This window comes from Trichosurus vulpecula, chromosome 5 (genome assembly GCF_011100635.1).
Source record: "Trichosurus vulpecula isolate mTriVul1 chromosome 5, mTriVul1.pri, whole genome shotgun sequence".
In the NCBI taxonomy this organism is placed as follows: Eukaryota; Metazoa; Chordata; class Mammalia; order Diprotodontia; family Phalangeridae; genus Trichosurus; species Trichosurus vulpecula.
In genome coordinates, this window is record NC_050577.1 from 101,904,408 (window position 1) to 101,932,138 (window position 27,731).

General features: G+C 37.3%; 1 protein-coding gene across 1 annotated transcript in view; it reads left to right on the plus strand.

Annotated features, from left to right (window-relative positions):
• The window catches only part of LOC118850966 (thiamin pyrophosphokinase 1-like), a 329,782-nt gene extending 302,287 nt beyond the window's left edge, over window positions 1–27,495 (plus strand). Inside the window, exon 7 of the mRNA XM_036760571.1 lies at window positions 27,252–27,495. Coding sequence (XP_036616466.1) covers window positions 27,252–27,382 — 131 coding nt within the window. The 3' untranslated portion in view covers window positions 27,383–27,495. The remainder of the gene's footprint in view (window positions 1–27,251) is intronic.
• Window positions 27,496–27,731: the final 236 nt, after the last annotated feature.

Sequence of the window (27,731 nt, forward strand, 5' to 3'; positions counted from 1 at the left end):
CTAAGAGCTTTATAAATATTTGATCTAGTATCAGATGGGATGACTGGTAGACAGCCAGAGTGGTCCATTGGTACCTTTAAGGTACTAAGAAAAAGCCAGAGCAAGAACATGGAGTCACACAGGATGGACAGGAATGGATAGGCCTTGACCTTCATTATCAAAGGGAACTCCTACATCACTGAGACAAAACATCTATTTTAGTATTTGAATATTAGGCAGCTTTGGACCTAGAATAGTGCCTTGCCACAGAATAAATCCTCAATATTTATTGAATGAATGAATATATAAAAGATTCCCACAATAGCCCTGAGAATTAGACAGATCTAATGTTGTATCCCCATTTTATGGATGAAGAAAGTGAGGTGGGTTAAATGACTTGCCTGAGTTCATAGCTAATTCTGACCTAAGTCCTATGCAGTTTCCACCATAAAGCAATACCTCTTTTCTGTGTCTAAGAAGGTTTCCTAGAATACCAGAATCTCAGAGAGCATCTTTTCTTTGGCTTTTTGTTCACTTCACTTTTCACGAAGTTTCTTTGCCTATGAAGTGGTCCAGTAGAGTTTTTTCTACCCATAATAATAATGGCACAGTTGAGAGAAATTATTTAATTGCTATCTCCATTATACAGATGAGAAAACTTAGGTAAAGTCACTCACCCATACACAGAGATAGTAAGTTTCTACAGTGGGATTTGAAACTAGTTCACCTTACTTTAGATCCACCCATTTTTTCTAATATCCTATAATGTGTTCCTATCCCATCTATCTGGCATCCTTCTCGTTCTCCTTTGCTGGGTTCTTATCTAGATCATGTCCTCTAACCACAGATATCTTACAGGGATCTATTCTCTCTGTTCCCATAGATCTAGTCTCATCTTCTCCTATACTACTTCATTTGGTAATTTCATCAGCTGTAGTGGATTTAATTACCATCACTATGCTGATGATTCTCATATCTACCTATCTAGCCCTAACCTCACTACTGACCACCCATCTCACAGCTCCAACTGTCTTTCTGACATCTTGGATTGGATGTCCAGTAGATACATTAAACTCAGCATGTCCAAAACCAAACTCATTATCTTAGTGTCCTCCACCTCAATTGTTATAGAGGACAACACTATCCTCTCAGTCCCTGTTTCAATGATCCAGCTAGCAGCTGCTGTGGGGGTGAAAAACCAACACAAGCCCAACAACAAGAACACTACCAGCATAGGTTCTTTTGATCTGCTTTACTAAGGAAAGCAAAGTTAAGGGGTTGACAAGTTTACTTTAATCCAGCATACAAATATCACTCAGTTCAGGGGGAAAAGCCAGCACCCTGAACTTCAGGGGAAATACAAATACAAAGATACATTAGAAACAGACCAAATCACGATTCATAGTTACCAAAAAGCATCAACATCTGAGTTCACGAGCTGGGGAGCTCGACAATGGCTGGCCCAGAATCACGCACCACTCCTCCTGTGGCTCAGAGCTCTGAAAAAGAGATAGCCAACCCCTGGTTTTATACCTTTTTCAGGGTCAGGGGTGAGTCACACATGCGTCCCGCATGACCTAAAATCATCACAAAGAGGCGACTTAAACCCATGTGGTCTAAAAGCCTCTGATGTCCCAAACATGTCACTCAAACTCATGTGTAAGCTAGGCCCTACCCTGAGGCAAGGAGGTCACCAAGGACTCCGAACCTAATCAAGGAAACAAAGGCCAAACTCTTCAAGGGCGCTTGGTTGAACTGAATGCTAAGAGCCCATTTTGATTGCCAACACAGTCCCTCAGACTAGAATATCATCCTCAACTCCTCACTCTCTCTCACCACCATCCCCCCTCCCCATATCCATTCTATTGTTCTGCCAAAGCCTGTCAATTTCACCTTTGCAACATCTCCCCAGTATGGCCTCTTCTCTCTTCTGACACTGTCACCACTCTGGTGCAGGCCCTCATCACCTTATGTCTGGACTATTGAAATAGCCTGCTTGTGAGTCGGCCTGCCTCAAGTCTCACCCCATTTCCATCCATTCTCTCTTCCACTGCCAAAGTGACTTTCCTAACATGCAGGTCTGATCTTTTCACCTTCCCCACCCATTCAGCAAACTCCAGTGTGCTCCACTGCTTCCAGAATCAAATACAATATCCCCTATTTGGCACTGAAAACCCTTGATAATATAGACCACTCCTACCTTTCCATCTTTATTACATCTTAGTCCCTGCCATATACCCTTCAATCTAGTGACACTGGACTTTTTTTTTTCCTTTTCCCTAAACAAGACACTCTGGGTTTTGGTCATTTTCTCTGTCTGTCCCCCATTCCTGGATTGTTCTCCCTCATTAAGATCCAACTAAAATTTCACCTTCTACAAAAGGCCTTTCTCTACCCCTCTGAAGTCTGGCGTCTTCACTGTTTGTTCTGTACATAGCTTGTTTGTGCTTATTTGTTTGCCTGTTGTTTCTCCCATCAGATTGTCAGCTCCCTGACAACACAGACCTCATTTGACCCTTTTGTATCCCCAGCACTTAATAAATAAGTGCTTAATAAATCTTTTTTGACTGACTTTGTCACTCTAGCATATGTATTTGCCAACTCCACTACCAATTCTGTGACCAAACATCTTTTTAAATAGAGGAAAGTGACCATGGCATATGCAAAATTGTTCATTTCCATGTGGGATGTGGAGACTGACTCGTTATATTTAAGGTTGGATTATTTCCAAAAGAATTGAAACTAGGAAATAGGTACAAGGAAAGTATGTGAGAATAGCACATAGAGCATGCATACTTTTCAATATTAGCACTCAAAAATACATTATTTCTATAAATCATGTGAGAGCCAGACCTATCTGATTATATACAAAGAAATCATAAAAATTAGTTGAAAGAACTAAGAGTATTCACCTGAAGAAGAGAAGACCATGGAGAAGAGGGCCCATGATCAATGTCTTCAAATATTTGAAAGGCTGAAATATGGAACAGGGAATTGTTTTGTTTTGTCCCACAGGGCTGAACTAGAGCCACTGAATGAGATAGGTCATAGAGAGATAGGTTTTGATGGCATAAGGAAGATCAAAAAACGAAAACAAAAATAATGAGTTAGCTTTCCCTACAGGTCTCTGGGGATTTTAGGGAAGGGATTCTTGCTTTGGGGATAAGCTGGATTATATAACATCTAAGGTTCCTTCCAATTCTAATTTTCTGGAGCTGTCATACCTATAATCTACATTAAGCAACAGTGTAATAAAATATATGGAAAGGTTTACCAAATTCCTTGTTCACAGAATACACTGTCCTTATCTCCTGGCTTGTTTACCTTCTCCAAAAAGAAGCAATCAAATAAATTTAGCAATGGTAAAACCACTGAGTGTAGAAAGAACTTCTTACAGATAGGGGGGAAGGGATCTTCCTATTAAATAAGGTCCTTGCCTCCATATATGTATTGTACACGAATATAGAAAAGATTTCAGAACATGAATTCTTTATTACAATTCTCAAAACTTATTGACCCAGGGATTCTTGAGGGTATACCAGAAGTCAACATTATAGTGACATCAGCCTTCATAGGTGTCTGAAGATGAAACAGGAAAATGTGAGAAATATCTTGGGTATGGCAAGATATTAATGCTAATGAATATTTCTTCTGTGGTCGAAGTTGAACAGCCTAGATTAGGTGACTTTAGAAGCAAGGGTTGTGGATTACCAACGGATGACTCATTCATATCATAGTTATAATTTGTTGAAGGAAGGAAAAGAAAAATGTCCAAAAGTCAGGTAGGAAAAACAATTAAAGTTGAACTAGAGAGACTGTCCCTTGTATTTCTTCGTAAATAACAGGTAATCCTAAGAATATTGGGGGTTCTGATATTCTGTTTCTAGGTACCAAATCTGGCCATATTCCTTGCCTCTCTGGGCCTTAATTTCCTTCATCTTTAAAATGGAGTTGTTAATAACTGTATGTCCTACTTGTCAGGGCTGTAAAGAAGAAACTTCATGGCTCTGTACACTTTATTATTATTATTATTATCATACAGAAATGTGAGGTGTATCTCTTATTATTAGGTTACTGGCAGAGCATAGGATAGAAATGAGGGCTTCCATCTTGAATTTCTTTGTGTTCTGCCACAATGCATTCTGTTTATGTTGGAACATTTACATGGATCTCTCTCACACACACACATAGACACCCATACACACCATTCTCTATGACTGTAATTTTCCATTCCTCACCCACCTGCTTGGCTCCCCATTGCATATAGGTTATCTGGCATATAAGGTAGTTCCCACCTACCTTTCCAGACTAATTTCTTGTATTCCCCTTCACAAATTCTATATTCCTTCCAAATTTGATGAAGAGCCATTCTCCAAATACTGTATTCCATTTCTTTGCCTCTATCCCTTCTTTCTTCTCATGTCTGACTTTCAGAATCCATTTCTTCCTTCAAAGTTCAGCTCAGATTTCACCTTTCCTGAATCCTTACCTGGTTTTCTAGAGTTGTTAGTGCTCTCCCTCTACTCAGTTTTGTTTATGCTATGTTTATAGCACAGGGTTGTACACTGTATATACCTAGTAAGCCAGATATGCCCTGGACTATTTGAGGTTTAAACAGCTTGGACAAGAGAGAAGAAGGAACAAATAGATCATTTTTTGTGATCTATTTTCATAGAGATAATACTTGAACCATCTCACTTGTACTCAGGGCAGCTAGGTTGCACAGACTGCCTGGCTTGAAGTCAGGGATACACATCTTCCTGAGTTCAAATCTTGCCTGAAATATTTACTAGCTGTGTGATGCAAGTCATTTAACCCTGTTTACCTCAGTTCCTCCTCTGTAAAATGAGAAGGAAATGGCAAACTACTCCAGTATCTTTGCCAAGATAACCCCAAATGGGGTCATGAAAATTCATACACAAATGACTGACCCACAACAACTTGTACTCTGACATTTTAGAAGAACTTTCATTGGCTTTTAAAAATAAAGTTTGAAAGAATTGTTGAACTTGATCAAATAAATACTAAGAAATTCGATGAAATAAATATTAAGAAATTCATTCCAAAAGTAACATGATTTTTAAGGCACTTGAAGACATCTGAATGAAAGGAAAAGATAGACAGGATCACATGATCATATTATGCAAAAAGACAAGAAATCAATTCAATATTGTTGGGAGAAACAAATTAGCTACTATATGTACAGTATTTTACAGTATTTACAGTACTATTCTAAATTTTAGCAGTGACTATAATCTTTATGAGAAATGGCTATACATTCATTGATGATATCCTTGATGAAAACATTTTAATGTCATAAGACTGACTAGAAATTTTGGGAAATACACTAACCTTTAACACTAGAAAAACAAAGCAAATGAAAAACACACTATCATATGCAAATTGGTGGGCAATCTATCAAATTATTCCATCAATTACGACTGTTTTAGATGCTACATATTGCTAAACTGGTCCTGGAATCAAATAGAAGTGGGGGGATGCTTTTATAACATTTGGTAAATTGCCCCTCACCCCCCCCCAAAAAAAAAAATTAAAACCTTCCAATGGTCACTGTTGATTGCTGAAATTCTTCATTTCTTTAGCACTGATTTTCTCAGTGATTCTGTATGACTACAAGTCAAGAAATATCTCGATCTTAGAATAATTCAAATTACAAGTAAACTAAAGGCAAAGACATGGGATGAGTAAACTTACTGCAATACCATGAAAAACATTATTGTTAATATATGATTAGAAAGGAAAGAGGATCAGTCGTGCAGTGAAAATGAGAGACCATCACAACCGAGATGGGTGTCAGTCATCTTTGACATTAAAAGAAGTAAAAGAGAAGGTCTAGAGTGTTTGGTTGCTTCTCTAATGAGTACTGATGGAACATATAAGAATTGGGCACAATGAGAAGGCATGAGGGCTTACTATTTGCCCCAGGGGACACAGTGAAATCACAGGTACGTCAAAGCATTTTTTCCCTATGTCATTATAATCTGTGAATATTGAACTTCCACAACTGCTTTCTTCATTATCTCATTTTGCCTCATTACATATTTCTCTGTGTTTCTCTTATTTAGCATTCTTAATTGCATCCTACTGTACCACAGTTTGTTTAGCCATTCCCAGTCATTGCCTTACTTTTAAATGGGAATTACTAATTGGCATAGGCAGGAATCGCAACCAGTTGTAATGTTCTTGGTTTAATCCATTTTTTTTTTTTTTTACATTTCCTCATTGCTCATGATGCTCCATTCACAGTTTTTGAGGTTGGGTGAAGGTGGATCTCATTTTATGCTGGGGTATGTGGTTGTCAAATAGAAACCAGATCTTTTTATCTTAAAATTTGAGAGACCACTGACATATGTCATAGTACCAGAGCATGACTATTACAATTTTTCTTAAGCAATGTGTTTGAAGGTTGAACTACGGGCAATCAATTGCCCTGTTAAAAATTTAATGTCTTTTCCTGCATAGTGTAGCATTATAGTAATTTAGTGGTGCATTAAGCCTTTCTACATTTGAGGGTCATGAGCTTACATCATCTGGTCTGGTTGGTGTCTAATAGGCTACAATCACGATGAATATGTGGGTCTTTCATTTCAGCCAGCCTAGGTAGAGTGTCCTTTGTTTCTGTTGAGCGCATTTTTACTAAATATATAGGAATAATGGGTAAAAACACCAAACTCTTAGGATCTATCAAGATGAGTCTTAGGCTGTTTCTGTATGAATAAATCAAAGGGCTTGAGTATGTTTTTGTTGCTTATTTAAAAAAAAGACATTAAAATAATTAAAACAAGTAAGATTTTATCTTGGGAGCACCAAATAAAAAATGATCAAAGGGAATTCTTCCACTGATGCTAGCTGCATCCCTTCGTCACTTTATTTACTGGAATTGAGTTCTTTTAATCCCCAATCCTCACCCCCTCCATAAAGAAAAAAAAATCATGTGGTGGCCAGCCTTCTGAAGGTGATGAGCTTCTCAGAACTTGGTTGTACTAATTTTTAGAAAACAGACACTGAACTCATTATTGCTCCTATGCTTTAAGCCTTTCAAGCTTGATTTGAACTGCCAGAGTTTTGCTCTCAACCAGCTTGGTCTTAGAGGGTTTCTTCTATGCCAAGAAGATTTGGGGCATTGGCAGAAAGGGGACAAAAAATACATAAAGTCTAGGCCATGATAAAGCATGAGAAGAATTGGTAGTATAGGTTTGGCCTTTGTAATGCCCAATAAATTTGCATAAATGTTAAAATTTACATCCTTTGGGTATAACCAAGTCTTAATGCGGTAGCAATCAAATCTTTCAGAATTTGGGAGAAGATATTTTTCCCATGATAATATTGGGAACTGGAACAAAAGAAAATAATTAGCTTTCAGTGGTTATGCTTATAGCAGCAGAGAATTTTGGAAGGTGAGGCAAAGAGGGATGATGAGTTCTGTTTTGGGCATGTTGAGTTTTAGATGCATATGAAATCTCAAGTTAGAAGAAGGTGATTAAACAATGTCAAATGTTACAAAGAGATCACGAATGAGGATTGAGAAAAGGCTATCAAATTTGGTGATTAGATTAAATCATTGGAATCCAGAAGTTCTTGGCCTCCTGAACTTATGAATATGCATTTAAAGCTAGAAGTATCTATCTCAAAATTACTGTTCAATCGCCTATGCTCAGGGAAAGAGGAACAAATGAGAAGAAACAGCCAGCACCTTGAGATTCAGTCTTGAGCTCACCTAGCCAACACATGTGCTCAATGCCACTTGAAATACTCCATTCCTTTCAGACTGGGGATGGGGAGAAGGTATTAATCATTCCACTTCACTCAAAGTAACAGAGAGAGTTTCAAGCCACACTTTCAGGAGAGAGGAAGAAGACCATGAGAGTAAAAATTGTCTCTACCTACCTCAGTGGCCACATCCTCTCTAGGGCAGCTTTTTTTGCCATCATAGAAACCAAAGCTTGCTGTATCATTCCAAAGTCTTCCAATCCTAAGCATATATATCTCTATAATTGTTCCAGGAGACATCAGCTCTAGCTCTTTTAGACATAGAGGAAAAAAACTGAGGCCCAAGGGAAGTAAAGTGACTAGAATAAGAATTCAAAATCTCCACTGCTAATATGCTCATTAAGTGGTAGTTGCAAAGAAAAATTTATTACTGCAAAATAAGGTGCTAATTGTGCAACATAGACAGTAGGTGAAAAAAAGGTCAAAAGCAAAAACTCAATGTGTACTCAGATAGTCAGGAAAGACTCGATGGAGAAGTTGGAACTGGAACTTAACCTCAAGTTTATAAATAAAAAAAGCCTTCAAAGGTAAATAGTTAAACATATGCTTAGGCAGAGGATAGATTTGGATAAGAGAGAATGGGGGTGGGAAGATACAGATTCCAGTCATTGGAAAGAAGAGTAAGCAAAAATCAAAGATAGTTTATTTTCAACAATACGCCTTAGTGTGAGATTCATGCTGGATATTGCCAACCGCTCCCAATATAAAAAAAACCTTCTCCATATATCAAAGAAAAAAAATTTGAGGATGAAAACAGGTCTTGATGATATATATACTTAAAATGAAATATGTTAAGAATAAGCAAACTTCTGTTTTATGATCCTGTGAACAAAGACTAATGCAATGGTTTATTGCCTCTAATACCAACAAATCAGATCTATTAATATCAATGAATGTTGTTTCAATCAAATGCTGCATTTCCCAAAAGACAGGGGTCAGACTGTCAGCAAGAAATAAGCCTTCTAAAAGAAATTCTAAATGATCTTACATACCTTGGTTGATGGCAAACATCTACTTTCTACTTCTATGTTATATTAATTATCTGTTGAGGCTATGAGAAGTTGCAATGGCTACTGGAATTGAACTGTCCTCTTAAAAGAGCTAAGTTTAAGTCATATTTATGTACCTATTTCCAACACTATGAATGGTTATAATCTGTGCAGTGATGTACATCTTTAGAATGTATTTCTGTACCTATTTGCATGCATATGCAACATAGGCTTAAGAGAATAATACTGTTCAAAGCAAAAGTATGAATGGTGAATTGGGATGAAAATAGTTTATCAAATATTTCATTCATCTAAAAATGGACTTATGCTAAAGATCTCAGTGGAGATTCTGCTTCCTGTCCCAATCTAGGCTGAGCTAGCCAAAAAAAAAAAAAAAAAAAAAAAACCTCTTAAAACAGGGGTTCGTAACCTGTGGTCTGTGAATCTTTATTTTTTAATATATATTTTTGATAATTGTATTTTAATATAATTGGTTTACTGTAGAATCCACTGTATTTTATTTCGCTTAAAACCAACCTCCATGAGGAGTCCATAGGCTTTACCAGACTGCCTAAGGGGTCCGTGACACACAAAAAAGTTAAAAATCGCTGTCACAGGGGGTGAGTATGCAGGTTTATTTCATATTTGTTACAGTGCTTAGAATAGTGATGAAGAGTAATAAACATCGATTTGGAGGCTGGGTTTTGGATATCCCCTCCCATACTAGAATTCATCCATATCACATTAATGAAAGTGATTGAGCTAATGCACCATGAATGCATGAGAACTCCTGAAGGTTAGTAAAAATCTTTAAAATATCAAAGGATTTCAACTCTTTCATTTTACAACTGAGAAAACTGAAATTCAGAGAGGAGTCTTGCCCAGGGTTACCCAACTCCTAAGAGAGCCTAACCCCTAAATCTGCTTTATTCCCACACTATCATAGTAAAAATCTCATTAGCTAGGCTGCCCTGGAGTCATTCACCTTGTATTTTGGAGAAAGGAGAGAAGAAAGCAAGTTTCAATTAGTATGATGTATAAAAAAGAAACAAAATCATTTTAGAGAAAGTCACGCCCCACCCCTGAGCATTCATTTAATGTTCTCTTTGTCAATCAACCAGTAAACGTTTCTTATACACCTACCATGTTCTAGGCACTACATTGGGGATATAAAAAGAGGCAAAAACAGTGCATACCCTCAAGGAGCTTACATTTAATGCCCTTGTTGCTAAAGGGTATGAATATTAGACAGGCTTACACATTTATAATATGTTCTCATAAAACAAACCAAGTCTCCAGCTTCACCGGAGTTATAAGCCAGTCACATTTGGCTTTCCTTTTTTTTTTACATCAATATGCTTCCTTTTTCAAAAAGTAGCCTTAATAGCTCTAATTGCAACAATAGAAATGTGAAGAGTCTACTAATTACCCTATGCATTAGAGCTCTTAACATAAAGAAGTAATAAAGTTTGTGTTTGTTTTAAAAAGCTTGAACATTTGATGGTAATCATGGAGGACATTTTCTAACTGGTATAATTGGCTTTGATTCCTCCAAATAATGCTCTTCAATTGGACTGATTGTTTTTCGGACATCAGGCTGAGTCACAACGTGGGAGAGAGAATAAATAGTGAGAATAATTGAACATTCCTGATGACTTCTAGCTCCAGTCCAAGGGCATGGCCACTGTGACTTCTCAGAAGGATAAAGATAAATGCAGTCACTTTTCAAAGAGAAGTATAATAGTCCATCCTCAGTCACCTGAGTTCAAAAAAAGATTAGTTGTCAGGAGAAAGAGGTGATGAGTGCTCACCTTGTGAGGTGTCTTTGGCACATCACTGTTTTTCCAGGGAGAAGCAGAGTAAAAACATGCCACTTTCTACAGATAAGGCTGGGGAAGAAAACAGTTTGTTCCTCAGTAATTCATGGCATGCATAACAATGAATTGGAAAAGTTTCTTCTTATCATTTCCACATTGACACTAAGAAAACCAAGTAGATAACAGGATAACTTTCAGAGCTGCCTAACAACTCTGAGTGTGTTGTAAGGCTACATGTCCTTGAAGGACCACAACAGAGTGACAGGGTACCCTTCTTCTGAGATGGGACACTTCAGTTCTTAGCATTTCTCCTCAACATCCCCATTCTTTTCCTAAGGGGTATATGTATGCTTACTTGGAGTAAGTGTAATACATATTTCATAGGCTAAATTTCTTTCTGCTTTTGGTGTATGTTTTTTGTAAGTCTTTATGTGATCTATTTTCACAGTCCCATGCCACTCTGTCTTTTTAAGGGATAGTCCTAAGTTTTTAATTGTTTCCCAGGATTACCACTATAGAACTGGAAAGGACCTTAGAAGCATCTTAGCCAACTTCTTTCTTTGACAGATCAGGACACTGAAACATATGGGATCCTTACCCAAGTTCATACAGTGATAATCTATATTTGAACCCAGGGTTATCTGACCTTAAAATACAGCACTCTTTCCAATGTTCCAGTAATCAAATCAATTACACACTTGCTTCTAGAAAGGGGACAGTGATCAACTGTTCTGTGGATCACTGTTCTTGTAATTTCTCCTGACACTGATTTCCCTGGCTACCCCTTTACTATAGTTTTCTTCTATTAAAAGAGTAAAGACTGTCCCAGTCTTTAGATTTGTATCCCCTTCATTTTTGTGAGCTCAGCGCTTTGCATGGAGTGAAAACTTAATGAATATTTCTCATTCACCTCACTGTTTCACAGTGCAGCCTTAGAATAGCAACAGTAATAATAGCAAAGTCATACAGATTCATTTGTGGAAAAGAGGAGTTTATGATGGCAATTCAGGATCAGTTCACTGCCATCAGAAACTACTAAGGGTTAACCTTGAGGAGCTTGAATTTAGTGTACAAACTAAATTAAGCATGGAAATGGTGGTCCATACAACACATCACTAGAGGCCATAAACATTTAGCTCCGACTGAATAGCTAGCAAGAAAGAATTAACCTTGTGGTGAGAATTACACATACCATCAGAAGTTTGCTATCTTTTACAAACTGACAAATAGCAAATTTTCTTCTGTCCCCTATACTGCACAGCAGAGACCTCAGAATATCCTGGAAAGCTCAGCAAATAAACTGAACCAGAAGCAGAACATTCTCATAGACTGGACTGTCCCAAATCATTTGAACATAACCTGTAGCCATAAAAACTTGAGTCTTTTTTAAATAGATTCTGTACCACAGACCAAATACTCAGTCTCCAAATTACATGGAATGAAAAGCTTTCAAAATATAGAGATCTAGTGGAGGAAATAAAAATTATGTGAAAACAATGATGTGCATAGCATCCCTATTATCCTGACTCCTACTGCAGCTATCCCAAGAGTTTGGTTTTTTTTTTCCCCCAGCAGATCCATGAAGATGAACTTACTTCCTAGTACTTTTAGTCACCTACAAAGTCAATTATTTTATCCACTTGTGAATGGTCCATAGAACAATAAATATGAAAGTATAACAGTAGAATGGTGACTTATACCAGGAACATTTCTATCTGAATCTGATTGAAAAAAGAGGAGATAATTAATAATAATAATAATAATAATAGCATTTACATTAGCATTTTACAACTTAAAAGACCATGTGTTCCCTCCTTTGCATCCTTCACAGCATCTATCTCAATGCTCATGACACGGAAAATACTCAAATGCTTGCCAATTAATTCACATCCATCTGCATTTTAAATTCTTTTACATTAGAATGTGTAAGTCTTAGTGTTAGTGATTTTTCTCCAGTATCTACATACCAAAAGTGAAGAGGAGAATGAAAGCAATGAGCTGGATAATTAAGCCAATTTTTTTCACCTAAAATAATGTTGTTGTTTAATGAAACTGTCTTGCTTCACTTATCTGGATTATTTCATTCATCTCTTCATGTTTCATATGTAAAGTTTCTTGATCTACTCTATTAAAAAAAACTTAAAAAAAAATCTCCTGAATTTGAATGTAGTAGAGTTAATTCTGTAAGAAAAGCATAGTTTACATATCCTAACTAGGCTTGGCAGTAGATTATCTTTCACAGGAAAATTAATTAGGTAGAACAGACTTTATTTCTACCATCAATGAACATACCACAAAAGTAATATTTCTCTTATTTTTTTCTCGAATGCAGTTGCAAGCCAGCAGCAACAAATGATAGTTAGAAATAGTATTAAATCAGTTCATTGTTACTCCCCAAATTTTTTTTCTGAAATGTAAAATGAAAGGTGATAGTAAAGTACAATACGTTTTTGAATGTATATACTTATTGAGAGAAATTTTTAACTCTAAAGCCCTTAAAAAAACCTGACTTTTTAAATGATATTATTGGAGAGAGATATAAGACCAACTTTTTTTTTTTAAGTGAAATCCAAATCAGATTTTCCCCAGGGCTGTAGGCATTCAGCTAACTTTTATTAAGTGTCTTCTCCCTATTGGGCTAAGTGTTGGGAAAGACAAAACCCCCAAGAGTCCCTGCCCACAAAGCGAATACATACTCTTGGAGAGAAATGAAGAATAAGAAGATAATTGAACACCAATTAATATGATTAGGGGAAAGTTCCCACCATCTATATAGGAGACTATTTTTTTTTATAGGAGGTGGCACTTGCAAGAAGATGCCTTCTAGCACTGAATCCTATGAATTTGGAAACTTCTGTTCCTTCTCTGAGACAGTAAATAATGACTTCCACACTGTAAGCAGTCTCCCTCTGACCCAAACAAGTTAATAGAGCTTCCTAGCCTAGATCACTTTAATTCCCAGCATATAAACCATGCCTTATGATGGAGTCCTTGAGAATTTTCAAAAAAGAAGGTATTGAATGCTCACCTGTGTGCTATATCAAGCAAGTTTATCAGATTCTATCTCTTCCCAGTGAGAGCTTAAAACTTAAAACAAATAATCCAATTTATCCATCTAGCCTCTGTCTGCACTCTATCTCAGGCATTGCTGACAGCCTAGACACAATCTTCTTCTTCTTCTTTTTTACCCTACAAAATGTTCTCTAGTTTCCCAATAGTAGCACCAAATACTGCTTATTTTCTGCACCCTTTGCTATTGTGCAATTCAGAGAAAATTTTCTGCTCTAAGAATAGCCTTAATGTTGGCAATCTATGTATGAGAAGGCAACTTGAGTGGCACAAATGTTCTTAGACCTAGCAAATTTGTCTTTGCTATAGGACGGTATGGTGGGGTTAGAAAAGACAGTGAATTGAGAGGGTTTGGGTTGAAGACCAACTCTGCTGCTTACTGAGTATGGGATATTGCCAATGAAAGAGACATTATACTATTATGAAGAAAACATTTTTTTAATTTGATAGTAGCATAGAAACGTGAATTATTAATTTTGGCAGCCTACCTCCCCATTCCTGCTTTGTCATACCCTTCATTTCACCTTAGTCCCCAGATTGGGGTCTCATACTTGTTCTCAGCTAGTCGTGGTCTCCTGTTTTCACCCTCTCCACCCCACTCCCAGATGCTAACTGATGACATATTACAGGGGAGGACCATGCAATTTTCCATCTTTAAAGGGGATTCTGGAAAGTCAACCCTGAAAGAAACAAAGCTCTGATGATCAAATAAATGTAGCAGAATCAATATTTGGAGAAATGAGGGAGTGGATACTTTAATTACTTGGAAGGCCAGACCTGAACATCCCCCCCCCACACCTTGGACCTAACAATGTGTTTTGTTCTATATCTTTTTAACTCATGGATCATGTAATATTGTGTAGTATAATTAGATTGTAAGCTCACAGGAGGCCAGGAACATCTCTTCTTTAAGATTTGCATTGCCTTCAGTACCAGGCATAGTGTGGTACAATTTTTTTTATATTGTAACAAGTGTTTGATGATGAGTCATCACAGTTGCTGACAGATAAATAATACCTACAGAGGAAGACTTGTCCTAACATTTTCCTATTCCACTGAAACTGCTCATTTGGTCCACTGCTAGAAGGCCCAGTTTCCATAGAATATTCTTGCATCTTTCCTATAATAGGAGCTTAAAAATGCTTATTGAATTGACTCTTCTACTGAACCATGCTTAGGGACAGAACAAGTTACCTCACACTAAATCACCTCACTAGGGAACTGAACTCATTGTGGCTTCTGCCATTTCTCAAGCCCCCTGCAGAGAATAATGATGATTAGCTAGGTCTTCTGTGAAAGGCTGCCAGCCAACTCCTGCTCTCTAGACCTCAGACTTTCAAGGGGCCGGTATAGTTAAACTTCGTATTCTTTGGGACATCACCTATATAATCTCCTGTCTGAGAGAACAAAATAGACTGGAGCAAAATATCCAGCCGTTTCTTCAGCAAAGGAAAAGTCGCTAGAAGTAATGCCTCAGGGATGAAAAATACCTCAACCCAAAGTTATTAGTATAAATATTCGCTGAGACCCACATGCTAAGTATTTTAAAGCATGTATTGTTTCCTCCAGGACACTATCACTACATGTCATATCTGTAATTCAAGTCAGAGGAAGTTTTTCACATTTAAAATGTAAAAGCAGTTGAATATCACCATCTCTATAGGCTTGTTGTACCTGAAGACTCCATTAGATCCAAGCACTGATTTTTAAAAAAAAATATCTCTATTTATATGCAGATTTATTCCCTACCTGTAAGATCTCCAAAGTGACTTTCAACTCTAAGATCCTACAACTTGAGGAAAATGAGCTACAAAATAATTATAATGGGGTAGTAAATTGTAATCCATTATTTCATGTTGAATTGTTTCAACTTATTGGTCTTAATTTTATGTCACCTTAACACACTCTGCCCAAATAGGAAAGAGAAAATCACATAGTATGAACAATATTTAAAAATTTTGTGTAATGAATGTGTGAGATATTGGTCTATGCCTAGCTTTTGCCAAACTGCCTTCCAGCTTTCTCAGTAATTTTTATCCAATTTTAAATTTTTACCCCAAAAGCTTGGATCTTTGGATTTATCAAACATTAGATTGCTTTAGTTATTTCTTGTTGTAGTTGTCATTTAATCATGTCCAATTCTTCATCACCCCATGGACCATAGCATGCCAGTGCTGTTCAAGGGGTTTTCTTGGCAAAGATAATGAAATGGTTTGTCATTTTCTTCTCCAATGAATTAAGGCAAACAGAGGCTATAAGTGACTTGCCCTGGGTCACATGGCTTTTGAACTCAGGTATTCCTGGCTCTATGTCCAGTGTTTTATCCACTGGGCCACCTAGCCACACCCCTGGTCATTTACTGCTATGTATAATGTACCTAATCTAGTCTACTGATCCACCATGATGTTTCTCAGCCAGTACCAGATGGTTTTCATGATTAACACTTTGTAATATAGTTTGAAACCTGGAGCTGCTAGACTACCTTCTTAACACTTTTTTTTCATTAATTCCATTGATATTCTTAACTTTTGTTCTTCCAGATGAATTTTGTTATTATTTTTCTAGCTCTTTAAAATTATTTTTGGTAGTTTGATTACTATGGCATTGAGTAAGTGAATTAACTTAGGTATAATTGTCCTTTTTATCACATTGGCTCAGCCTACCCATGAACAATAAACGTTACTCCAGTTGTTTAGATCTATCTTTATTTATGGACCCTTGTCTTAAAAGAAATAAAAAGAGTCTCAGAGAGGTAAAGTGATTTGTTGAAGGATATCCTAGTATGCAGCAGAGCTGGGACTCAAGCATAGGTCTTCTGGTACTCATGCATACATACATACATACGTACATACGTATATACATACATAGCATGTTCTATAAGTTCAGATGAAGATGAGATCACTACTCGTTGCAGAAATCAGAGATGACTCCACAGAAAAGTGGCATTGGAAACTGAATTGTGAAGGATGGGGATGGAGCTAGAGGTGGGATTCAAGAGAGGAAGAAACGCTCCAATATGTTTGAGGATGGCAAGAAATATAGTTTAGTCTGAATGGAATATATATGACTTTAAGAATGAACATTGTTACATTTCTTGTATTAAGGATCTTTTCTTATCAGGGTTTGTCCTCACCTTCCACTGCTGTGGTCAGACCCATATGGTCTATTTTACATGCCTTGGAAGCTGTAATCACATCCTCATAGACTGCTGTGCCAATCTCTACTGACAGTACCACCTCCCTCCTATTCTCATGTTTTCTCACAGTTATCCATGCATCTGCCCAGCTCTTGGTGTGTATTCTAGATTGAAGCAGAGGAGGAGTCTGTGAATTCCTTCCTGATCTAAACAGTGAGCACAGTTCTTTGGCCATCTCATTCTTCATCTCTAGCCCATCACTTCTCTGTGGTTAAACCAGTCTTCTGAAACTATGATCATCGCTGTACTCATCAAAGTTCTGAAGCTTTTTAGCATTATTTTTTTCATGATACTATCATCCTTCTAAGTTTTGTTCATTTTACTCATCAATTCACACAAGTCTTCTGGTTTCTCTTAATTCTTCACATTTATCATTCCTTATGCTGTTCCATGATATTCTGCAATTTATCTACCCACGTTCAATTTTTAGGCTCCTTCTTTACTATATTTTTTTTTACTATATTAATAATTATGTTTTACTACAATAAGAATGCTACTATAAATATTGTTAGAGGCAGCTAGGTTGGCACAATGGAGAGAGTGCCAGGCCTGGAGTCAAGAGGACTTATCTTCCCGAGTTCAAATCTAGACTCAGACTTACTGTGGGACCCTAGTAAGTCACTTAACCCTGTTTGCCTCAGTTTCCTCATCTGTAATATGAGCTGAAGGAAATGGCACTCTAGTATGTTAGCCAAGAAAACCCCAGATGGAGTCACAAAGAGTCGGACACAACTGAAAAATAATTGAACAGTGAATATTTTTTGTATATATGGGTGCTTTCCTTGTCTTTTGTCTCTTTACGCTTAATATTACTATCACTTTGGCAAAAGGTTCTTATAGTTAAATGAATTTGGGGATATAGTAGTAAGTTGTTTCCTAGAAGAGTTGGATCATTTTACCATGCTTCTACCAGCGACACATTAATGTGTCTGCCCTCCCACAGCCTCTCCAACATATGTCATTGTCATCTTTGCCGATCTGATGTGAGTCGGGTAAAACATCAGAGCTGGTTTAATTTTCATTTCTCATCATCAATTTGGAGCATTTTTTTCCATATAGCTTGTTGTAGTTTGGGTTTCCTCTTCTTTTTCTTTTCTTTTTTTAAATTGCCTTTGACAATCCAGACAGGTTCTTTATCTAAAAGAGAAAGAATGAATAGTTGCCTTATGTGCTCCACTGTACCCATACAAATTCTATCTATCTATTAAAAATTCCAGGTCAAATTCATCCTATATGAATGGAGCCTTCCTAGAACAAAGTTCTCTTTTCTTTCCCTGAATTTCTATTTCATTTATTGTCTGTATCACGTATTTCACATTTAGCATACGTGAATCTTCATGGGAAAGATCTGTGATTTTATCAGCATGAAGGACTTCTCATGTAGAAATTCCATGCTATGTTTATGACTTAGTAGATAAGTCATAGGGATGACCTTCGATTGATAGAAATTAAGTGACTTACACAGGGTCAACTCTAGTGTCAGAGACAAGTTTTGAATCCAAATCTTCATGACTCCAAGGCCCAGCATTCCATTCTCTATGTCACACTGCCCCTTGGGCACTTAACATTCTGCCATTTTGTTAGCTAACTTGTTCGTGTGTTCATCATTCTCTCCACTTTGAGGTCAGGAACTTTAACTCATAGTTTTAAACCTAACTTTTTATAGTCTTAGGGATTTTAGGAATAAGATCAACATGACCTATGGGCATCACAATCTACCCACTGATAGAACAGATTTACTTGCTGACTATCAGCTCTGCCCCTGCCATAGTATTTCCCAAAATGACTCAAGTTAGAGCATAGCATCCAGATTCAAATATACAGAAAGTTAAACTGAAGCTAAAATAAAATTTCTCTCAGAAAGAGCACCACACTTGACATCACATGACCTAGGTTCTAGGCTGAACCAAAATCCTCCTTGCTCTTTATAACCCTAAATGCATCTGGAATTTTTAATCTAAATGTTTTTTTGTCCCTCTGTATTTTCAACCATGGATTGCATAAGCATAGCAGGAGTACAAACTATAATTTCTATTCCTCTCTCCTATACTTAGCTTTCTGAAACTAATTATACCCCTTAGTTTTGTAGGATTTTGTGGGCAAAGTCCATGTTGGCCCAATCCTTTCTCTCAGGTTTGCATGTTTGTTCTTATTCCTACTTAGCCTTTGACTTTACAAAAGTCCCGCTCCTCACTCTGGCCTCAGAAGGTGACACCAATGAGTTGCATTTTAGTTCAAGTTTATTTATCTTATGTGTGTATGCACATAAATATATACATATATTTTTATTTTTGGTAAGGAGTATTTCCTAACGGCCCCTCTCAGCTCTCCAAACTGTAAAGGAAATATCTAGACAAATGGCTGGGAACTTGCATTTTATGTACTAACGATAATTTGTCACATGACAACAGTAATATAAAGAGGTTCAAAGATGCTTAAATCTCAGGATCTGAAATTTTCCTAGATCACAGAGCTGGCTTCAAGAAAAGACATGCTCCAATCCTTTGAGCTAATCTGTAGTAACAGATTAATGAGCTAATCAACCTGAATTTGCATTTCATTGACACCTGTCCACCAAATTGAGACATCTGGTCAATTTATCCAAATCTGAATGCAGGTCACAAGCTGTTAGCGTACAAAGCAATTTTTATCAAGAAAAAAAATCAATTCAGAAATTCCTTCTCCTTTTCAGAAACAAAATATTCTGAAAACATGTCACGTTTTATAAAGAATATTTTACAAAACCATGCTGGTTGGGTCCACTGCAAATTTATTATGTACTCTCCACTGGCAACTAGGTAGCTCACTGGATAGAGTGTTGGGCCTCAAGTCAGGAGGATTTATCTTCCTCAGTTCAAATCTGTCCTCAGATACTTACCTGCTGTGTGACCCTAAGCAAGTCACTTAACCCTGTTTACCTCAGTTTCCTCATTTGCAAAATGAGCTGGAGAAGCAAATGGCAAACTACAGTATCTTTGCCAAGAAAACCCCAAATGGGGTCATGAAGAGTCAGACACAATTGAACAACAACAACAATCTCCCCTGGGCTCTCACTGCTATACAGCAAGCTCCTATTTCCCACCCCCGCCCCCAATTGACTCCCTTGTGCAGCCTCCCTCACTCCTCCCCCCATCCCATTAATTTATTGAAAGATCAAAGCCATCCTAGGTGAGGCTCTTTACCTTTTTGAACCAACTCCACACTGTATTCAATCTCCTCATATTTCTTTTTGGGATTTTGCACCCTTAAGATTCCCTTTTTCTTCTTATCTCCCATTTCTCTCCGTTTATTCTTCTCTTTCCTGAATGCTTGCAAACATGGTTCTCTTCCCCTTCCTTAAAAAAGCTTACACTTGCCCCTACCATTCCCTTGAACTTTTGTTATTATTATTAATTTTCTCTTTCATTACTAAAATTCTAGAAAGGGTCACCTGCAACTTCTCATCTCCCACCCCTCTCCTTAAATTCCTTGCATTCTGGCATCTGATCCCCCTTAGACTCTACTGAACGGATCCCAAACCCTTCTCAGTTCTCATGCTGTTGAAGCTATCTGCATCTAAACAATTGGCCACCTTCACTTCCTTTATAACCTCTCCTCCCAAATATCTGGTGACTTCTCAGTCCTCATTTCTGGATTAGCACTTCCTATCCTCTAACCCTGTGTTGGACTCCCTTTTTTATTCCCACTTCCCTTCCTACCTCTCTCGATGTCTAATGGGTTCAGTGATTAACTCTACATAGATGAAGGCATGCATTTAAATGGGGATCTACCTGTTTCATCATTAGTTCTGTATTACATATCTTCTTAATCACACTGGTTAAGAAGTTGGCTGCATAGAAAAACAGCTTTCACTAATGAATCATGAATTGATAGATAAATGTTTTAACCATCTCTTAGCTATGCTCCAGTGTATTTAAAGTGGCTTCTTCAGGGAAATTTCCCAAGAAAGGTAGAACACTCCCTCTAGCGGCACAGAAGAGAACAATAAACAATTCCTGGATTCAGCTTTCCTTTTGTAATACTGTAAGATTTCAGAGTTGTAAAACTCATTAGAACTCATTTATTCTAATCCTCTTGTTTTATAAATAAGAAAACTGAGGTTGTTACTTCCCCAATTTCAACCAGGTAGTCGGAGGGAAAGCCAGGAACCAAACCCCTGGCCTCACACTCTGAGTTCACTGCTCTTTCTATTACATTGTGCTACTCCTTTATTATAGAATCACAGATTTAGAGCTGGAAGGGATCTTAGAGGCCAATTAGGACATCGTCTTTGATTTGCAGATGAGAAAACTGAGATCCACAGAGATTACACTACTACAGTTATCCCTTCCATATCATAGCATGCCCCCTTGATCTGGAAAATCCACATAAAATTTTTTTGGCCCTCTCTTAATGCCAGAGAAATCTGAATTATTATAGTATTAAAAGATAAAATGTCTATACTACACAATGCTATCTTTATATTTTATGTATTTCTGAGTTTATAAACTTTTTCTGTGTTATCTTCTGGCCTTTGTGTTTCATCTAAGGCTTCTGCAAAATTCCCCCCAAAATTGCATTTAATTTCTTATGCCAACCCAAGAGATGTTGAAACCCCAATGAGGAAAATTGCAAAGTGGACAGGGTAACTGTAGTGTCTTCCTGATCCCAAGGGCCCAACAAAGTATCTATTCCATTGCCTAAGAATTTATTCAGTACACATTTATTGAGCATCTATTTTGTGCAATTCACTATTCTAATTAAGGGACAATAAGCTTTCATGCCTTATAGGAGATAGTTAATTTTTTTCTTTGACATTACACCAAGACATAGTTACATCATTCATAATCTGTACCCAAAGGCCAAACAACTATAACTGGACAATGGGAATCAACCAATTAATCATTAAAACATTTAAATGTAGGGAGGTTTCTAGTGGTTGTGAATAGCTGACAATGGCCTTCCAAGCTGACTGATGTTAAGTTCTGAGACTGATAAGCACCTCAAAGGTGCTAGGGGCCACAGAAGTCATCTAGTCTAAACCTGGTCAGAAACATGAAAATCCTCTATAATCATTGACAAATGGTCTGACTGAGTAGAGACCTCCAATGATGGGTAATTCATGTTTACTTTTTCTTTTCCAACAGTTTATATTGCCATGAAGCTTTCCTTTTTTAATGGCTGAAAGTGGTCCTAGTTCTGTTCTCTGGGGCCAATAAGTTTCAGCCTTTCACAAGACTCACCATCAAACATTTGAAGCTTATGATGCTGTTTCTCCTAGGTTTTCTCTTCTCTAGGCTAAGCATCCTCTTGGGTTCCTTCAAACAAGCTTTGAAAGGCATAGTTTTGAATCTCTATACCATTTCTAGTTGAATCCCTTTAGGAATTCTCCGGTTTAGCCTTTCTAAATGAAATATGACACCCAAAACTTAATGTGATATAGTCTTACTAAAGTGCTGTCATCAAAGTAACATGCTGGTGTCATGGCCCAGACAGGAGAAATAAGTTGTCCGCTAGTTAATAGTCAGAGCATCCAGGTTCAGGGAATAGAGCTGGAAGAAAACAGGGAAATTGAGCCTGAGAACAACTTGCCTTAGTTCATGTAGATAGCATGTAGCAGATCTAAGATTTATAATACCAGTGCTCTCACCAGTACCACAGGTTCGCTGGCATTTAACTAGCCAATAAGAAAATTAATGCTTGCTACACATTCAAAATATAAAAAGATGATACTTCCATTTCACTAACTAGTTCAAAGATTGAAATTTAGAAGTCAAAGAGGTTCCTTAACTTTAACTTTTCAAATTGGTTAACTGAAATCTCCAGGCTATGATAGAAAATTGGAGAGGGGTGAAGGATGCTTACAATTTTTTGCACCCTTTATATTATTTATAATATGTGCCTAGAGAAAATATAAAAGCATAGCTTCGAGAAGACTTACAAGTGTTGCTTTCCTCCCTTAATACAAGAGTCAGTAAAATTGGAAAAGAAGGGGTGCCCTTGGATAGGAGGACTCTAACTCTCACAGGAGTGTGGAAATAATAATTGAGGAGTAAAAGAAAGGGATACAAAGAACTTAAGTGACAGCGAGGGAAAGATGACTGGATATTGAATGTAGGGGACGCTTGGATTCAAGGTTAGCTTTCGGTGACTAGGGGCAGGTCAATTAAGCCCTGTGAGCTTCAGTTTCCCTGTCTATAAAAGGGAGATAAGAATATCTATTGTATTTGCCTCACAGATGTATTGTGAAAATCAGATGAGATTGTGTTTGTAAAGTGCTTTTCATATCCTAATGTGCTATTTTTATGTTTGCAAAGTACCTTTTCCATATATAAACTCAACAAACATCAGATATTCTTGTCCCTTCTCCCAGACTTTTTGTTGGCAGGGGTAATTCTGCTATGAGCTAGTTTTATGGCGTTGGTCAATTTGCTTTAACCGCATACTCACAGAACATATGACTTAGAAGGATCCTAATAGGACATCTAGTCCAACCTGTGCCTGACCAAGACTTTGCTCTACAAGATAGTATCCATCCAACTTTTGCTTGACCACCTCTCAAAGGATAGAGTACCAGGCCTGGCATCAAGAAGACTCCTTTTTCTGTGTTGAAATCTGCCCTCAGACCCTTACTAGCTGTTTGACCCAGGGCAAGTCACTTAACCCTGTTTGCCTCAGTTTCCTCAGCTGTAAAATGATCTGGGGAAGGAAATAGAAAACCACTCCAGTATCTGTGCCACTACTAGGTAGCCCCTTTCATCTTTGGATCATTCATATTGTTAGGAAGTTTGAGCCAAAGTAATACTGACGTTTATATAGCACTTAAAGTTTTCCAAAGAACTTTACATACATTATCATTTGACCCTCACTAAATCCAGTGAGGTAGGTGTTGCTATGACCCCCATTTTACAACTGAGCAAAATGAGGCTGAGAGGTTATCATGTGACTTGCCTGGAGTGACAAAGCTGGTAATCTTCTAAGAGTGAATTTGAATTCAGATCTTCCTGACTATTAGTCAAGCACTCTCAGCCACTTCACCTCGTAGCAAGATCATCCTGTCACTATATAAGTGGCATTCAATGCTCAGTTTTGACCCTTCTGAGTCTAGCAGAACAAATCTGATCCCTTCTTTCACACAACAGCCTTTCCTCTCCACGCTAATTATCCCCCATTCTTCATATGACGTTATTCCCCAGTCCCTTCACTGTCCTGAATGCCTTGCTCTGAACATCTCAGTTTATTTGTGTGTCTCCTGAACGTGGCACCCACGACTGAACATTATAATCCAGACACAGTCTGAGCAGGGCAAAAGTAAAAAAAAAAAAAAAAGGAAAAGGACTGTCACTTCACCCTGCCCCCACCAAGTCTTGGACACCTTATCCCTTCTTTATGAAGCCTAACATTACATTAGCTTTTGTGGGATACTACCTATCACAATAGATTAGAGCAAAGATAACGGATTCTCAAAAACTTTATTCTGCTTCATACCATTTATCAATTGAGGTAACCTATATATAAATATATATCTATATATATATATATATATATATATATATATATATATCTATATATATATATATATATATATATATATATATATATATATATATATATATATATATAACTGTAAAACTCAAAATACCCAACTTGGTTTAATTTTTTTTTACACATAAAATCATCAGTAAGAATTTTCACAGGTTTGAGAAGAAAGTAATCCAAACCTAATAATGTAAGTCAGCAGTGTGAAAGGAAGATCACAGAATGCTTATCTGCCTCTGAGTTAACAAGTAAGATCTTATGATCTGTTTAACTTCTCCTTAGTATCCACAGCAGACCTAGCATGTAATTGCTCATCTATTTTTTGGTTATAAAGAACTTAATAAATGTTTCTTTTCTGTTTATTATTTCACTTTGCAGCTCATTGAGTCATGTATGACCCTGTGGCTCCATGGGCCATACTGTCCATGGGGATTTCTTGGCAAAGATACTGGAGTGGTTTGCCATTTCCTTTTTTGGTGGATTAAGGCAAACAGGGTTAAGTGACTTAACCAGCTAATAAGAGTCTGAGGTCAGATTTGAATTCAGGAAGATGAGTCTTCCTGACCACAGGCCTCATCCACCAAGGGGCCACTTCATAATGTTAATCCAATGAGCAGTGCAGCACTGTTAACATTTGAATCATTTGAGTCCTGGACCTAGACTCTAGCTAATTTTCTCCTGCAATAAGATTAAAAATGTTCACAAAAAAGTGGGGTGCTGCATTGTTAGTTCTGTGATTTTAAGACAATTGGTATGGATATATGTCAAGATGTGACACTGGTAAGTAAAGATAGGGAAGGACCTAGGAAGATTTTGATAGATTTAAATTTTTAAAATTATTTGTGAGACAACTTTATGGCCTTATGAAGTTTGCAATAAAAATGTTCTTTAAAGGGGCCTTCACTTCTCTTGCTCTCCCATGGGTTGATCACCAGATCCATGTATCCATCCAGCCCTACAATCTGCTCTGAGTTCCAGTCATCCTCAACTGTCTATTCAACATTTATATCTAGATGGCATGTAGCCTATTCAAACTTAACATGTCCAAGATGAAACTTTGCATCCTTCTCCTCAACCTTCCCCTCCTGTTAACTGTCCTATTTTTTCAAATAGTACCAACTTTCCTCCAGCTCAGGTTCCCAACTTCAAAACCTCACTGATACGTAGGCATTGTGAGTGAAAGGGATAGGTGGATGTAAGAGATAGTACAAGAAAGAGATGTGATGCAACGAATAAAACATTGGGCCTAGGATCAGAAAGACCCAAGTTCAAATCCAGCCTCAGATACTTACTAGCCATGTGAACCCTGGACAATTCACTTAATCTCTCTCTTAGTTTTGTCATTGTGAAATGAGAGCAATAATGGACCTTACTTCCTGCCTCTAAGGTGAGGTCGAATGAAATAATATTAGTAAAGTAAACCTTAAAGCACTTTATAAATGCTAGCTGCTGTTGTTATTAGCCAACTGGACCTGACAAACAAGTTCAACTCAATAAACTTTTATTAAGTGCCTAGTGTAAGCCAGGCCCAGTAGTAAATGCTGGGGATCATGGGAATAAGGGATAGGGAAGAGTCAAAGACAACTCTAAGTTAACGAGCACGGGTGACTAGGAATTTAAATTATGAGGACTGTTGTAGAGCTAATTTTTGTCTAGGTGTGACCTGTTCCAGATCAGCAGTTTTTAACCTTAAATTTCTGAACTTTTTTTCTTAGTATTTTAATGTTATAATTCTATATAATTGGTTTCCTTAGTAAATGAATTTTATTTTATACACTTAGAAACCTTCTTCTGAGAAAGGATCTATAGGCTTCATCAGACTGCTAGAGGTTTCCATGACACAGAAAACATTAAGAATCCTTGTTCTAAATGAAGAATTGTACCAATGTGATTTTGATTAATAACCGTTTTATTAAACCAAAAATTTTCCTTGTAATGGCATCCACTTTAGTACTATGGCTGACACTTCATTCCTTTTTAACGTAGCTTCATTTTAAAGGGACTTAAAAAAAGTTAGTCAAGTTGACTATCATCAGACCGACTAACTGAAAGACATTTGTAACAAGTAAATAGATTTGACATCAGGATGGACCTCGGTTCAAATGACACCACTACCGTTTACTGGTTGTGTCTGTCTCTAAACAAGTTGCTATCCTCCGTATATGCTATTCCAGCTCGTGCCTCCATGTCTTTGCCCTGGCTGTCCTTCCTCACATATTTCTTAGAATACCTACCTCCACTCAAGCTGAAGCTCACCAGCTTAACACACATGCTATACAAGTCACTCCTGAGTCCTATTGGTGATTCCTGCCTACACCAGACCGAATCAGCTTGTATTTATTTGCATAATCTATACTGTATACACAGTTGCGTGCATATTGTTTCTCCAAAGTAGAATATGTGCTCCTGGAGGACAAAGACTATTTTCATTTTTGTCTTTCTCTCTCCAGCACCTAGCATCGTGCCTGCCACATAGAAGGTGTTTAATAAATGTTTATTGAATTGCATTAGCCTTTCTGAGACTCAGTTTTGTCATCTGCAAAAATCAGGATAATTCCTTTTAATGAAGGTTCTTCACAGTGGATAGAGTGCTGGGCCTGAAGTCAGGAAGAGTTATCTTCCCTAGTTCAAATCCAGCCTCAGATGCTGTGTGATCCTAGGCAGGTCACTTAGCCTTGTTTGCCTCAGTTTCCTCATCTGTAAAATGAGCTAGAGAAGGAAACATTAAATCATTCCAGTATTTTTTCCAAGAAAACCCCAGATGGTGTCAGGAAGAACTGAACAACAAATGGGTAAAGATGATTAAATGACAAAATGTATGTAAAAAAGATATACAAATATTAACTGTTATAATTATGCTTAACTCCTTTCCATTTTCTCCTTTTTTGACAGCCAATAGTGTGCTCATGTTTGGAACCTTAGTCAGCACTTCAAATACCTATGATGGCTCCGGAGTTGTGACTGTGGAAACAGATCATCCACTCATCTGGACCATGGGCATCAAAGATGAACCTAGAAAATGACACTTCAGAATCCACCCTTGCCTTACCTAATCTGCTTATGACTGAAAAACAGGAAGAGTACATCTGGATTGGAATAGTTATATAAGCCATGAAGTGGAAGAGGGCTAGTTTTTTTTTTTTAATAATTGTTTTCATGAAATTTAGGATAAAACATTCTGTTTTTTTTTAAATGAAGAAAAAAATTAATGGCTAATTGATGTTATCAAAATCAGTTAATTTATTTAAAACACAAATTTGGATTAGTCCTTTCTAAAATTCAGATCTGAATATTCGCAGTCGATTTTATCAAACCCTTCTCTTTCTCCTCCCAACAACAGTCTTGCCTTGAAGCTTCTATTAAGTTCCTCAG